The sequence below is a fragment of the Chaetodon auriga genome, chromosome 19, assembly GCF_051107435.1.
Source record: "Chaetodon auriga isolate fChaAug3 chromosome 19, fChaAug3.hap1, whole genome shotgun sequence".
Lineage (NCBI taxonomy): Eukaryota > Metazoa > Chordata > Actinopteri > Chaetodontiformes > Chaetodontidae > Chaetodon > Chaetodon auriga.
In genome coordinates, this window is record NC_135092.1 from 3,498,854 (window position 1) to 3,514,413 (window position 15,560).

The following is a 15,560-nucleotide window of genomic DNA, read 5'->3' on the forward strand; positions in this document are numbered from 1 at the left end:
TACACTGCTGATTTCTTGATTGTTATACTGTTTGAATAATTATTAATAAAATTACTTCTTACAACCCCATCTCCAAAAAAAGTTCAGGATGCAGTGTAAAACAAAAACAGGATGTGATAACCTGCTAATCCTTTTTGACATATACTCAATTGAAAACAATAAAAGACAAAATATTTAATGTGTGACCTCATCAGCTTCATTTTTGTAAATATCTGCTTATTCTGAATTTGATGCAGCAACATGTTTCAAACAAGTTGGGACAGGAGCAACTAAAGACTGGGAAAGATGTGGAATGCTCCAAAAACACCTGTTTGGAACATTCCATTCCACAGGTGAACACGTGATTGGATAAAGGATATTACTACGTGAGCTCAGGGACACTTTGGAAAACTGCGGTCAGGAAACAGTTTACTGTATTCTGTCTGCGTCCCAACTTATTTGGAATTGGGGTTGTACTGTGACTCAGGCTGGAGTAGAAAAAGAAAAGTGAAACAAGTACAAGAAAACAACATTTAATCTTTCAACTATGAAGAATACAGCCATAGCATGCAGTAACACCAACACAAAAAGTACTTCAAACACTTCAAATATCAAAAGTTAAGAATACAATCAACACTTCTTAATTAGTGGTGCAATACTTATTCAAAGTCTGCAAAGAAAAACTGTTTGTTGCAGGAGGTCACATTACAGCCCGTGAGTGTAACGTCTGTCAAATCACGCTGATGGCACGACGCCGTGCTGGACTGTCCCCCGGTCACATCTCTTCTCATGCTACCACGAGGAGTCAAAGCCACAGCTGCACATCCTACACGAGGGGTTATAAAGTAACTCCACTGCTGACAAACTTCAATTGTCCTCCGACTTCCTCGTGAATACAATCATACAATCAAGGTATTTGAACTTTTCTTAAGATCCTATTTCTAATGTCATTTTAAGTCACACTGATGTGCAGCCACGCCAACTCGCTGCTTCTGTCGGGGGTTTTCAGAGCGGAGCAAAGTCAAATCGAACGAGTGTCGGGTGAAGCCCTGACAGCAGCGCCTGTCTTGTGGCTGCTATTGTTGTCATTGCTTCTGGTGCACAGGCCGATCGTGCTTAACAACTGCTAAACAACGGCCTTTGCCCCGACCGTGGCACAGATTGGCTAATGGCGCTCACTGGATTGATTGCTTTTTTGAGCCATAAAATGGTTGTTTCATGTTATGATACCAGATGAATCAGCCAACTCGAGGGAGTGGGCGGATTCAAAGGCAAAGAACGCCATGAAGAGACGTTTAGTCCAGACTGACGGAAGGAGGTAATCTATTACATGTTACTGTGGCGCTTTTAGTGTCCTTGCCTTTTGAGTATTTTTTCCAATTTTCTTTTTTAATATGAATAATAACAATAATGATAAAATATAAAATAAAATTAAGTTAAAATCCATTTTTTTTTAAAAAGTACACAGCAAAACTACTTGTTTTTTTTAAAATCACAGCCCCTTCTTGAGTTTAGCTACTTGTTGAATGTTTTTTTTTTTTTTTTAAAAAAAGAAAAAAGAAAAAAGGGTTCTGAACTACAAATACAAATTTTGTTCAACAACCATGTTATTTTGGTTTTTAGATGAAAATACATCTACAAAAAGCTGTTTTGCATTTTTCTGAGAAATAAAAAGATAAAATAAAACTCATACATTGTATTGAAATACACTACAAAAGATAGAAAAATAGTTCTAGAGTTACAGTTGGCAGCAGACTGGCTGGGCTCAGAGGAGGAGGTGATGGTGGCTGGTCAGGCAGTGGGATCACATGATGGAGCAGCCTCTCTTGCCAGTGCGAGGGTCTCCCTGCACAGAAACAGACACGGTACCATTCAAAACACAAAGCTACAAAGGCTCTGACTCTGAACTGTCTGAGGGCTTAAACACAGTGTGTGTGTCCATATAAGCAGGGGTGCACATGAAGGTACTATTTGTAAGACAAATATCTGTACTGAGTCAATAATGTGGCTGATTGTCTCACCTGCTGGTGGAAGAGGTCTTCCTCAGTGGCCTCCACTCCGCTATCATCATCTTCTTCACCCTGCTCTTCTACTGCGGTTTTGTATGTTGTGGTTCTCTTTGCCACTTCCTGTCCCATGACACACACACACACACACACGCAAGAAAAATGTCTGAGAATGGGCAACAAAACACAGATCTGAGTATGGATGGGTGACTATTAACCTAGCATGGTAGTAAATCATTGCCACCAGTCTGTAAAGAGCAAACAGTCAGAGCACACAGGCAGCCACAGGAATGGAGATGGTGGATGTGTGTGTGTGTGTGTGTGTGTGTGTGTGTGTGTGTGTGTGTGTGTGTGTGTGTGTGTGTGTGTGTGTATGGTCTCACCTCTCCCTGAGGGTTGATCAGCACCACATGAACATCTTCCCCTGAACCCCAGGAGGACTGGTTCTTCCACACCAGGTCTGTGGGAGGTTTGGAGCTCACACCAGCATCGGACGCCCAAACCTGCACACAGCAAACAGCCACATACAGCCCCAAACTCAGCCTCCTTTTCAACACAGTATTCACATTAAGTGAAGCCATGTCAGCGGTTTAAGTCCAGCTGATGAATCCACATTTGAAATTGCTTTTGGAATCATGGACGTCGTGTCCTCCAGACCATCCAGATTGTTACCAGCACAAAATTGTGGTATGGGGGTGTGTTAGTGCCCATGACACGGGTAACTGCCACATCTGTGAAGGCTCCATTAATGCTGAGAGGTACACTCAGGCTTTGGAACATCAGCTGTCATCCAGATGACATCTTTTTCATGGACGTTCCTGCTTATTTGAGCAGGGCAAAGCCACGTTCTGCTGTGCTGCAACAGCGTGGCTTCATCATAAGAGTGAAGGTAGTAGACTGGCCTGCCTGCAGTCCAGACTTTTCCCTCATTAAAAATGTGTGGTGCATTATCAAGAGCAAAACAGCAAAAGCAAACAGGCTGCATCACTGATGGATTTTAAAACCTCCTTTCCCATTGAATCCTTTCATGACTTCTTCAGTGTGAGGAACACTTCTATCATGAAACGTCATCGGAGAGCAAATTCTGCTGCCTGTTCTATGAAATCTGAGAGTGTACAAGCACTGAATGTCACAAAAAATGACTAAAATCTAACAAAAGACAAACTCTTACCGTGACTTTCTGGCCAGCCTTCAGGACATATTTGGGTGTGAACTTGTAGGTGGCTGTGGCATTTCCAATGGTTTTAATCATCTCAAAACCCACCATGGCCTGGTCCTGAGACAGACACGATCAAGAAACCAGTCTTACAAACAAAGGTTGTATACCGATCTCACCACATAAGCTACATTAAGTAACTAAAAGCATGTGACATCTACCAGCACAGCAGCTCACCTCATCTCCACTGTTGTGGAGGCAGATGAACTTGCCATCTGTGTCGATTTCGTCGATGCAGATGGGTCCTGTGGCCGAGGCAGAGTGAGAGATGGACACTGAGCTGCTGGCTTCCTGTTCCTCCACATCAATACGCTTCCTCTTTCCCTGAGTGGTCCGCACGCTGCGGCTGCTGCTGGACGAGGCTCGAGTAACCATGACACGAGATGAAGGGCTGGGAGACAGCTTCAGTCTGGGGTAGGGGAACAGCACGATTAGATATCCAGATCACTGAAGAAGGTCAGCAGGTACATCAGAGCTGGAGGAGAAATTTACGGAAGCCAGGCCCCTCCACGTCTCAATAAGGTTACCTGTTTAACTAAAGGTTAACCGATGCCGTCACTATTACTATTACCTTCATCTCTTTCTAAACTGTCTGTGCCCTCACCTTTCTTCTTCTCCTTCCAGAAGTTTGCGGTAGGCATTGATCTCCATGTCCAGAGCCAGTTTAACATCCAGCAGCTGCTCATAGTCATTCAGCTGTTGCTGCATCCTAGCCTGGATCTCAGCCACCTGGCGGTCTTTATCTGCCAGCAGCTTGCGGCTGTTGTCCTTCTCCTGAGTCAATGCTGCCTCCAGCTCCATTATACGATCACGCCACCCACGGGTCTGAATAAAGACATAGAGGTGAGAGTCGGAGGTGGCAAAGACACACCAGTCAGAGAGCAAGTCAAACCTCTGTTATGCATTACTTAAAAAGCTTTGATTCCTGTGAGGGGTGAAAGCAACACAAACTAACTGATAAAAATGGAGGTGATGAACATGCATGTGACTTGAAAAATAGAGGAGTATGAAATACTGTTATTTCATTAACTGAAAGCCAATTTGATTGAAATACTTATGATTAAAACAGAGCAAGGAGAGTGCCTCAAAGGTGGGAGTAACAAAAAATAACTGAAGACAATGAAAGTGATGGAAATGCTTACAAATGAATAGTGGAAGTGATGAAATGAATGTGAATTAAGTTCAAGCAAAAAAACTGTTTATTGCCAGTTAAAGAAACCAATTCGAATTCAGCCATAAATAAAAACTTCATGAGGAAAGTAAAGTAAAAACCTCCTTCTGCAGTCCTGCCAGCTGGGCAGTGAGGTTCTCGATCCTCAGGGTGGACTCTCTCAGCTCCTCTCGGGCCATGTTGGCTGATGCTCCATTCATCTCGGACATACGATGCAGGTCCTCCAGCTGGAGATGAACAAACAAACAAATGGTTAGAGAGTCAGGAACATCAACATCGTTTCCTCCTCATCGCACTCTGAAAAGAGGAACTGAGAAGCGTCAGTCACTTCCTGACACACAGGAAGTTAGTAAAGTGCTGGTATGCTGGCTTACTTACGCGCCTTACAGTTTCACTTCATGGTATAAAAACAGAAAATGACAGATTGTTGCTTGCATGCCGTGAATGCAGATGCTTTCAACTGGTGTGTCAAAATACTACAGAAAGCATAGGACTGTAGTATTCTGGCATTCATCTTTTCTTGTTTTATTGATGTTTGATTGCTGCTAAATAATCATCTTCACTTCATCTGATCTTGTTTTCGGCAGCAATCTGGTGTGTCTCTACTGTTTACATGAGGTGAAATCTTAATGCTCCAGCACACAGCAGTGTTTTAGACAAGTGTTCTTTCCAACTTGGCATCCACAGTTTGTGTTTGGCCTGTTCCTATTTCAACATGACAGTGCCCTGGTTCCATAAAGAAACAGGTTTCGCAGTCCAACACCTTTAGGATGAACTGAAACGCTGACTGTGATCCAGGTCTTACTGCCCACCATCAGTGCTGGACGTCCCTAACATTCTATTGGATGAATCAGAGCAAATCACTGCAGCCAGGTTCCAACATCTGATGGAAAGTCCTCCTTGAAAACTGGAGGTGGTTTAACGCAGCACATTAATGCCCATGGTGTCATAGGGAAATAGAGAAATTCACTGGAAGAGATGTACAGAGATAGTGTGCATGCTGATAACGTGTGTGTGTGTGTGTGTGTGTGTGTGTGTGTGTGTGTGTCCATACTTTGGTCACATAGGTGCTCTCCAGGTTGCCTTTGTAGATCATCATTTGCTCCTCATTCTGAGCCCTCATTTCAGCCAGGGCCTCAGTCAGCTTATATTCATACTCCTCCTTCCGTCCAGAGTCCACCTCCACCAGTCGGGTCTCGTACCGCTGCCGGGCCTCCTTCACTTCCTGTAGCACAGCACACAGTCAGCACTGAAACAGCACTCTCAGGTTTGAGTCAAGTGTGGTTAGAAACGAAACAGAAAGGTGATTCACAATTTCTTAATAATGCTAAAAATAATAATGAAGAAGGCCAAAAAGGATAAGTCTTGCACTACTCTATACTTCTCTTACTGTCCCATGCACAAACCAATGGTGAATGTTTCCCACTAATAAGTATTGTGTACATAAACAACGTCTGATTCCTCTGCCATAGAGTTTTACTATTATCCAAAACCTATTAAAACACATCAGTGAGCCACACTGGGAGTAACATTTGTTTAAATCTACAGTGATAAAACAATAAAACAATCCTGCAACAAATCTGACCCTGATAAAGGTTACAATGGTCATTCTTTGTTGAACTGTTCTACAGAGGTGTTTAATTCAACTGTATGTTTATCCAAGGCTGCACTTGGTGCTGCTGCTGTCGTAACTAACACAATGTTGGTGTTTTCATGGGATTTACTGGCAAACCCCCCCCCCCCAATTTCTATAACACTGGCTTTATCCTTCAAAGTGTGAGCAGCACCAGCCTGAAAAATCCTAATTAGCACCTCATTATCTTAGACCCCACATTATGCTGACATCTTCTAATGTTAACTCATTAACAGCAAGCAGAGACAATGAGGATGACTGCTATTTTAAATCGTAACAATATCCAGTAGTGGGATAATAATGTTGCAAAATGACAGTTGTTACATAATGAGTCTGAATTGTTACATAAGTCTGAATGGTACTGCTGATCAATCAGTCTACCGGTCACTCAGACAATTGATCAGTGTGATCAAATAATGTGCCCAGGGTTTCCCCGGCCCATCTGACTCAAAGGCCTTTGAATTATTGGTTGTTGAAAATTCCAACAAAAATGCAAATGCGTGTGGTTTTTCCTAACCAACACTCTTGTGCCTTATCAGCAACTGCTTGGATACACTTCTACCAGGCAGGCCCACATTGAGTGCCACACAGTTTCCACAAGAACAAGGTAAGCAATGAATTTCAGTTATTCGTGGGGCAAACAAATGTGTGTTAGTGATGAAAGCTGGGTTAGCTCAACTTACAGACGTAAACAGGACTGGATATCAAACCTCTTGCTCTTTTTGAGAGCCGGTACTTGACGGATCATTTTAGAAAACAGAAAATCCCCATTATGAAGTTAGTTTGGATAGTCTGACACAGTGACTGTCGTGAACAACAACAAAAAAAAAAAAACGTGTTCTCTGATCCGGGCATTATTCAGACTTCTGAAAAATCAGTTAGACAGCCCATTAAGACCACTCTGCATCAGTACCATTAATTCATGTATATGCCGCAGTACCAGTCGTGTCTTCTGTCACTTAAAAAGTTAAGTTCTCACCTCCTGGTGCATGCTCTTACGGAAGTCCATTTCCTCGGTCAGACTCTGGCAGCGGTTTTCCAAGTCAACACGCAGGAGCATCTCTTCAGTGAGGTGCTTCTTGGCTTGAGCAAGACCTGTATCAAGCTGACAACACATACAAAACAAGTGCTGTGACATAACATAGATGAACGGAAAAGGATTATCACGTTCAGCAAGCCCCGGTCACACAACTAAGAAACCGACAAGCAATCACAAATAATATTGTGTTTAAACACAAGATTCAGAATAAAAGCTAATACTTAAAAATGACTTATTTATAATAAGCACTACTGGTCTTTCTGAATCACTCAATTAACATTCAAAGGAACAAGTACAAAGAAAGGGAAATCTTTGTAGCCTCATCACATTCATGTTACAGCAGTGCTGTACCTCCTGGAGCTGTTCCTGCAGGTCAGCCAGAGTGGCCTCCAGGCCTCTCTTCTCAGACAGCGCTGTAGCCAGCATGGCCTCTTTGGAGTTCAGCTGAGCCTCCAGGTCCTTCAGCCTGGCCTGGGCTGTAGATGCCTCAGAATCCTTCTTGGTGTAGCTGAAAGGTGGAGAGCAAGGCATGATGAGTGCAGGTGCATGGATGCTAGCATGTAGCGGTGGAGTTAAAACCTGAAGGCTGCCATTAAGGACTGAACTTATTCCAAAAAATGGCGACAGTCCACGTCGGATTTCAATGTCCCCAACAAATTGGGGAAATTTTGGTCAAATATTTTCTGCGTTTATTGACCTTATGTTTATGTGTCAAAGCGACGCATTCAATGTCATTTCAGTTATTCGTTTATTTAGCAAGACAGTGTACAATACATGTATTGTACTAGAATATGGCTAAAAGCCAATTTTCCGTATCCATGTACCTCTATTGCTTTATACGAGGTGTAATTTAGTTGTCGGAATTTTTAGATGTATCATGTATGCGTCATCAGGCTCAAGGTTCAACACTGTTCGGCTGAAGTTGTGGATGTCTGCGTGCTGTCTGATGTGCCTTCACATGTGCATGTTATTCAGTCCACTGTGCTGCTCTGTGTCAACAACCAGAGGCTGCAGTTGTTCAACAGGTCTGATGATGGAACATAACATGACATTTGTTATTTGTATTTGAGTGCAAAGGAACCTATGAAAAAAGTTTGGATTTTTCCAAATTTAGTTTTATCTTATTCAAAAAAAAAAGGCATTTTAACTCTTGCATACTTTGATTTAAAAAACTATAGATGAAAGCCACATATTTCACTTTCAAAAACAAGTTGGACGTCTATCTCTCAGCTCTGAGCCTGCGTTAGCTAAGTCAACAGTGGGACTGTTTCAATGGGTTTGTCAGTAGTCTGTTGAAGGAGCTCTGTTGGGAGGGAGGCCAGTTATTTTCTCATGGCGTGCCTCAGGGTTATGGTGGGCGGGTGGGACTGCTGCTAAAGTGGACAAACTATGTGTGGAATGTACTGAGGTATGTCTGCTTTCTCGCATTTTACTGAGAAACATTAGCTCGGAGGCAAAACCATGAAGTCAATGGTCTCTCATTTCACAGGAACCTTCTCACAAAGACCACACCAGTACACGACATTTACCTGGGACACTTGTATTAAAAACATTAAGTTATCATACGTTGTCATCAGAAAGTACATGTCAGATTACAGCAGTATCCACAAAAACCAGCTCTTCCTGTTTAACTACTGTTTATTGGGTTGTTTGACATGGCCACAAGCAAAAGCATAAATTGCCTGGAAAATATTTTGGACAGTATGGAGACAAATAAAACCAGGAGCTTTTGCCACAGGCCCATTAAAGGGGGACTAATGTGTTTAGTCTTAACTGGTGATGATCTCTGACAACCAACAAACAACTTTAATCAATAATAAGACAAAATAAGCACATTGAAGTGCTTCACTATGACAGCTGGCTCCTAATGATGCATATTCTGTATCAATATGTGCAGTCATGGTGTGTTTAGTCACTGCATCTACTTCCCTTTTGCACCTTAAAGGAACATACCTGCATGAAGCTGATTATCTGCAGAGTTTTAAACATAACATCTAGGTTTGAAATGCACAGGGGTCACGTTATACACATATATGAACAAGGTTGGGCAACATGTTTGAATTTTCCAACAAGTGATTGCTAGGACTTTGTTCAATTAAACAATATACACTAATATTTAACATTTACAATAGACAGTATGTCACCATGATATATATTAAATTCTTAGTGAGCTTGACAAGTCAATGTAGGTGACCCTCCAAGCGCAGTTCTCTTTGCACTAACGGTGGAGCATTAAGGTTTATGTTGAGGCAGTGTCCCTGGCATGAGGGCGCATGCAACAAAAACATCATCCAGTCTCTTGCGTCAAGTGCAAAGACTCTGCAAGTCCTCCCAGTGTGAGTAGGTACCCAGTGTGTGCACTGCGCTTGTATTTCATTACTCACAATGAGGACTCTTGGATTGTTTATGTTTAAAATACACCTGGTGCTATCTGATGCGTTGAGGGGCTTCCAGAAACAGTCAAAGAAAAGACAGCAGTTCTTTTATACTTTTGATTTAATTTTAGATTTACAACATGTGGTTTAGTGCAAAACGTTTCTGTATTCACAATGTTTGTGTCTGTGTGGCTTTTCTCTGCACAGCGCTCATATTCTTTATGCTGTGAAAATTTTGAGGGTTTTCATAATCCGTTACTTCTTTTAAAAAAAATTGTGTTCATCCAGTAACAGTCATTGACTTCTTCACTGAGTGTTTTGTTTTGCACACCCCCTAGCGTTTCAGAGAAGACTGTAACAAACAACACACTGAGCATAAAAGCCTCTGTGCACACTTGTCGCTTGCGCGCCATCTGCAGAGACCCACTCCATGGTGTCTCGTGTGAGTATAAACAAAGCTGTATTGACATATATGCACAGTTCCAATTTCAGTCCTTTACAGACTGGCAGACTTTGGCGTGCTGTATGAAGTCCGTGAGGGCTGTCCCAAGCTGAAATCAGTGTTGAAGGGCTCTCTGGTTGACTTTTTAATCCATTATTAACAGTTTCAGTAATTCTGTAACTCTGCTAACTTCAAGAGAATAGCAATAAACCACCCTGTAGTTTCTGTTTTCCTACACAAAAACTACCATGTGCAAGAGTACACTGCTACTGCATACCAATAGCAAGCTGAATCTACTCCAAAGATGCCACATGTGCCCTGTGATTTCACAGTACAGGAGCTTTAATGCCTGTAAAGTAAATTCTAAAAAATCCAGTCCAGATCCAGATAGAAAACGTGTTAAAAATTGAGATAAAGTGGACTAACGGGTCATGTCAACTGTCCAAGTCTCAACCCCAACAAGCTGTCTGCCATCTGCATTCTGCTGTCAGAGTGCTTGACACAGTCCTTCCTCTGTTCAATAAAGCACCAGCTCCACACCTGACTGCCCAGATTGATTAGCCCTGGAGTGCAATACATGTGTATCTGGAATGCAGCCCACTCTTCACAGAGTGCATTCATTTGGCAATAACAGTGGAGCTCTGCAACATTTTTACCAGTCTGTGGGATTTTTACACGGATGTTTTCAGCTCGTTTGCTTTCACAGGTATCCAAAGGAATGGGTGTAAACTCAAAGTGTCAACACAATACTGCTTGGTGTTTATCGGAGAAAAAAAACATTAATATTTACTTAAAACATTCCTAACAATTAACTGCCAACTTGATCAACTATTCAGCATTTTATTTCCGAAAAAGTAGTTTAATCATCTGACTTTAAGGAGGAAACGCTCAACATTGTCTATTCATACAGCTCAGGTCAGCAGCTGTGAGTAACAGTTGTTCCTGTCACGTTCAGTGATGTATGGGAATACACACAACATACTCATGTTTCATGAATGTGAACACACGGTGCAAATAAACGACTAAAAACAGAAAATTCAACAGATACAGTTTTGAATGTGAAATGTTATTGACATGTCTGAGGCATATTTCCTCATGAACACACAAATTCACTTCGATCACACCAAAAAACAAAATGCCCCACAAACTATGTGTCGTTTTCCTTATGATTTAGCAAAAATCACAAAATTGCGCAACAGTGTTTGTACTTTCTGTTCTCAACAGATGCTACCAGCAGCCCCTGAAGGCATCATGTCACCTTCAACGACCGCTCAACGTTACTCTTGCGTTGTCTGCCAGTTTGGTATGCCACGAGTGCGTAAATGCTTTTTCTGCGTTTTTCAACCTAAGAGATCATTTATTTATTCAGTATTAGACGAGTTAACATTTCAAAAGCAGATCTGACAGTTATTGCCGTTCAGCAACACAGACAATGGTGGGCGGGTAAAGGCCATTGTCAATTATTATGTCAAATTATTATTATTTTTTACCGTTCTTAAATTTGATATTGGTTGCAATTTGATGCAGTGTATAAACGAATGAATGGACCGTAAAATCCAAACGTAAGTTTTTTATAGGTCGAGTTTAAGTGACGCTTCCACCAGACAAGAAAACGTAACTCAGTGGACGGACTTGCGTACGCAAGATTGGAAAAATGGCTCGAAAATCAAAGTCAGCATGAAGTCTACAGCTACTCGTCCGAAGTTCCCGTCCGAATCAGACTGTATAACATGATTAAAGTGTTACAGGCTTACTTCTGTTGAAGCTGCTCATGCTCGGACTTGATCTTTCCCAGCTCAATCTCCAGCCAGGCCCGCTCCTTGGAGGAGTCATCCAAACACCTTCTGGCGTCGGCTAGCTCGTTCTCATACAGCGCTTTCAGTCCGGTTACCTCCCGACTCCTCACTTCTTCCTTCTCGTTAATTTGCAGGTGGAGTATGTCGTTTTCAGACTCCAAACTGCGGACTTTGTCGATGTAAACTGCCAGGCGATCGTTGAGGTCCCTGAGCTGTTGTTTTTCCTGCAATCTGGATATCCTGGTCGGGCTCAGCGGTGTGCCGCTGCCGCACGTGCTTCTCTGGCCGGTTGGAGTTGCGGTCGCCATTGTGGAAGAGTAGCTAAATAACCCGTATGAAAGACAGTAAGCAAACCAAGCCGAGATACCGCTTGTGCAGATGTAACGATTTAGATTCAAGCGTTCAGCAGCAACCGGCACATCGAAAAAAAACTATCCTGGAAGTATATCCTGTCGTTTCTTAACCGAATGAAAGAGGGGTTTGGCTTCCTAATATGGCGGCTGATTGAAAAATGTACGTTGTGTACCCGTAGCCAATGGCGTACCTCGACGCAATGCGTTCTTTCAACTTTAACTTTTGGGTTCACTTGTATGCGTTACCAACGTACACCGATTTGTCCCGCGTAGGCGGAGTCACTTTCCAATATGCTTTCTCTACAATGAATTTAGCAGCGAACCCGGTTTGTTGTATCCAAGAGTCCCGGTAGAGATTTCAAGCGCTGCCTTACTTTGCTGATAACTGCCTCGCTTGAAAGCGTTTCATTGTATAATTTCTCACAGAAGTGGCAGCGGTTCTATCGAAGGCAAGAAGTGGTCATGGAGGGAAGAAAAAGAAGTTATTTGTCAGTCTTGACCTTTGTAACCTATGCCAAGAAAATGAACAGCAAGAAAAGCAACGGTAATAACAAAATCAGTAGTTTAATTACAGATACTAATTAGTTGGTTGTTTTGTCCTGTTGTCCTGTTACATGCAAGGCCTGAGCGCATGTCTGAAAACAGGCAAGGGGCCACTCCTCTGCACTCACAAAGACTGAGCCCATTGCACAGCTTTGATATGAACCTTTTTTCTTTGTTCTGAAGGCAATGAGATGGGTGAGTTTCTTTGACTACATTTGTTTTAATTAAGAGTGAAATTCCCCATACATAAGCAAAAATGGGCTAACTCCAAAACCAGTTTTGGACAGTTGCCAAGAACCTTTTGAACAAGACACCCCAATTATGTATGTTAAAAACAAGAAGGCTGAGAAAATGTCCAATAGTTTTGGACAAATACTGTGTATGCACAAAGTCTGACTGTGTTCACTGTTCCATGTTTTAGGGGTGAACAACGTGGAGGATCACTTCATCTTGTGCCCTTAAATGAGCACATAGCACTGTATTACAGTTCTCACTTCAGTATAGCCTTTTTCTTTCATTAAATCCTGTTTTGTTATTTCATATTAGTATTACCAAACATTTTTGCAATAGAATGTTAAAGACTACACAAAGCCATGGTTGAGGCTGCAAAAAAAAAAGGTTACATAAAGTGCTTTGACATCACTTCAATGCACATAATGAGTACATACCAAACCTGAGCAGGCTGCAGATCCATCACCCCTCAGTGGTCCGTCTGGACTCGATGATCCACAGAAAGATAATAATCATGGCCAAGTGACAGACATCAAAATGAACACAGCCCAAAACCTGAGTACATGCAACACAGAGCCAATCAAGAGGTCAGCCCTTATCTTAAAAGGGAGTCGGCCCAGCAGCGCAGGTCAAAGGCATGGAGACATCAGTCAACACTGGTGTGATAACACAGCAGAATTCAGCTTATTCATGTGCTTTTAATGTGTTAAGACGCTGTTCAGATTCTATATTTGTGTAACACAGCACTGACACCGAAATCAATCACTTTGTCACGTGACATCACCACTGAGTGGCCAAACAGACCCACTGTCACTATAGCTGGGATAATATCAAGAAACAGGCATTTAAACACTGTCTGGATATAATGCCCATGTAATGAGATGTTCAACCTCTGGTGAGACGAAGCACTAAAGCTTTTTTCTTTGCTCCATGCTGCTGGAGAGCAGCAGTCAGTTGGAAAATAATCACATCAGGGAAGAAGAATGGCTTCAGTTCTCTCACAGACTGCATCACTGGTGGATTTTAAAGTCATTTTCCAGTTGAATGTTTATCTCCATGAGTTGATTGAAGACCATCATCAGTGCTGCGAGGATCACTGACGATCAACACCGTAGCCCCCCTCTCCTAAAAAAACATTCTCATCGATTTCGTCATTTATTTAATAGAATATAGAGTTTTGCTGCCCGTTTCATGTACAGACCAGTGGTGAAAACACAGTAAAGTACCAGAAAACAACAAACAGCAAAATAGTCTCTTGCCAGTTAACAGTTGGTACAAGAAGCTTCAATAAATCCCATGAAATCAATGAATGTACAGTATCTTATAAACTATTATTGTGGAAAGGCCATTCTGATCAATCAGAAGAAATATGATAAACAACAACAAATGTAATTAACTATAAAAAGTATCCAAATGCAATAAACAATAACATCAATATAAGTCAATACACATGCCTTGAAATAATTATTTCAAATTTAACTCAAGTAGAAAATAATGAGGTTTGGGAACAACTTAAAGAATGAGTGAAATTTAACAATTACAAGTGTAAGATTTGTCATGTGATTGTGATTAATTCTAATATTACAATCTGTAATGATGTCTTCAGGCATAATTGTCATAGAATGTCCCGTCCTGTTCTGACTAAACCTCTGTATGTCCTTCCAAAGCACAGACGAGGAGGGAGACGCCAAAAGAAATGTAGAACTGTTTCTGGCTCAGCGTAACAAGAGGAGAATTTAATGTCTATGTCAAGAAATTGGTAAAGGATTGTTTCATGGACGAATGTTACGCAAGATGTTAAAATGAGTGTCTCTGATCTTGTTCGAAACACATGCCAGTTTTCTAATTGTGAATTCCAAAAAGGTTTCCTTTTTGGGTGATATCTTATTACACTTTTGAAGTTCTTTCCTTATGTGCTTGTTTGTGCATTTTATGTCTGTTCATTTTATCAACGTTTAAACAAGTCTTTTTATTTGACCAGAAAAAGATTTTGGCTGTCAGGAAGTTTTCATGAATGTAGAGATTTCCTTAATCATCAAACAGAGCTGTAACAAAGATAACACCCCTCCCAACCCAGTTCTCTTCATACATACTTTCACTTAACTGGAATGTTACTGTTGTTCCAAGTTATATGTGGTGAAAAGCTGTGAACATAACAGTTTCCAGTAAAGCCTGCTGGTAAACTCTGAGAGTTTTACTGGGAATTCAGAAACAGTGCAATTACACCCCATTAGAGACTTTACGCCACCTATGTTTTTGAATATATTGTGTGGAATAACATCCCATAATGATTCTGAGTTCTAAACATTTTTTATGGCCTTTGGTCTGAAAGGTCTAAGATTCCTAATCCTCCTTCTGCTCTCTCTCTTTTTGTCTGTTTTTCCACATAAATCAAAGCTTAACTTCCTCACAGAACACATCATTCACAAAAAGTGACAAAGAGGAAGAAGCAGCCTGGATACACCTTCAGCCTTCCACAGGTTAAGATCTGACTTTGACGTCTGAATTTAGCTGCAGACTGAGAACCACATCCTTTGAAATATGGACTCCAGTATATCTGTACACATAGTTTCACAGGGATATTAAATTTGTTCAGTTCCATATAAACATAACATTTCACTTTTGTTGCTGCTGAAAATTAAACATTTAATTAATAGCACTCTGTATTTGCTATTTATCTTTAAGAAATAATACTTTGTCATCAGATACCTGTGTTTTTGTTTTTGTTCTTAAGCTCTGTTCAAAAGGGCTAAGCCTTGAATCTGGAATGTGTTAG

The 15,560-nt window shown here is 41.4% G+C and overlaps 1 protein-coding gene across 1 annotated transcript; it reads right to left on the minus strand.

The window, feature by feature from the left end:
* Window positions 1-496: 496 nt before the first annotated feature.
* lmnb1 (lamin B1) lies at window positions 497-12,147 on the minus strand. Its single transcript, XM_076757838.1, has 11 exons — window positions 11,616-12,147; window positions 7,396-7,552; window positions 6,985-7,110; window positions 5,427-5,597; window positions 4,474-4,599; window positions 3,806-4,026; window positions 3,379-3,610; window positions 3,157-3,261; window positions 2,369-2,488; window positions 2,001-2,108; window positions 497-1,825 (listed from the first exon to the last, which is right to left on the minus strand). Exons 1-11 carry the CDS (start codon window positions 11,963-11,965, stop codon window positions 1,784-1,786), a joined length of 1,758 nt encoding a protein of 585 aa, XP_076613953.1. The 5' UTR covers window positions 11,966-12,147; the 3' UTR covers window positions 497-1,783.
* Window positions 12,148-15,560: the final 3,413 nt, after the last annotated feature.

Bases quoted from the DNA above. Each gene is read 5' to 3' on its own strand.
- lmnb1 (XM_076757838.1), bottom strand. From the start codon at position 11,965: ATGGCGACCGCAACTCCAACCGGCCAGAGAAGCACGTGCGGCAGCGGC. The intron at 4,027-4,473 runs GTTTTTACTTTA...GTCTTTATTCAG, and splicing joins TGGCAGGACTGCAGAAGGAG to ACCCGTGGGTGGCGTGATCG. The intron at 2,109-2,368 runs GTGAGACCATAC...GTCATGGGACAG, and splicing joins TGATCAACCCTCAGGGAGAG to GAAGTGGCAAAGAGAACCAC.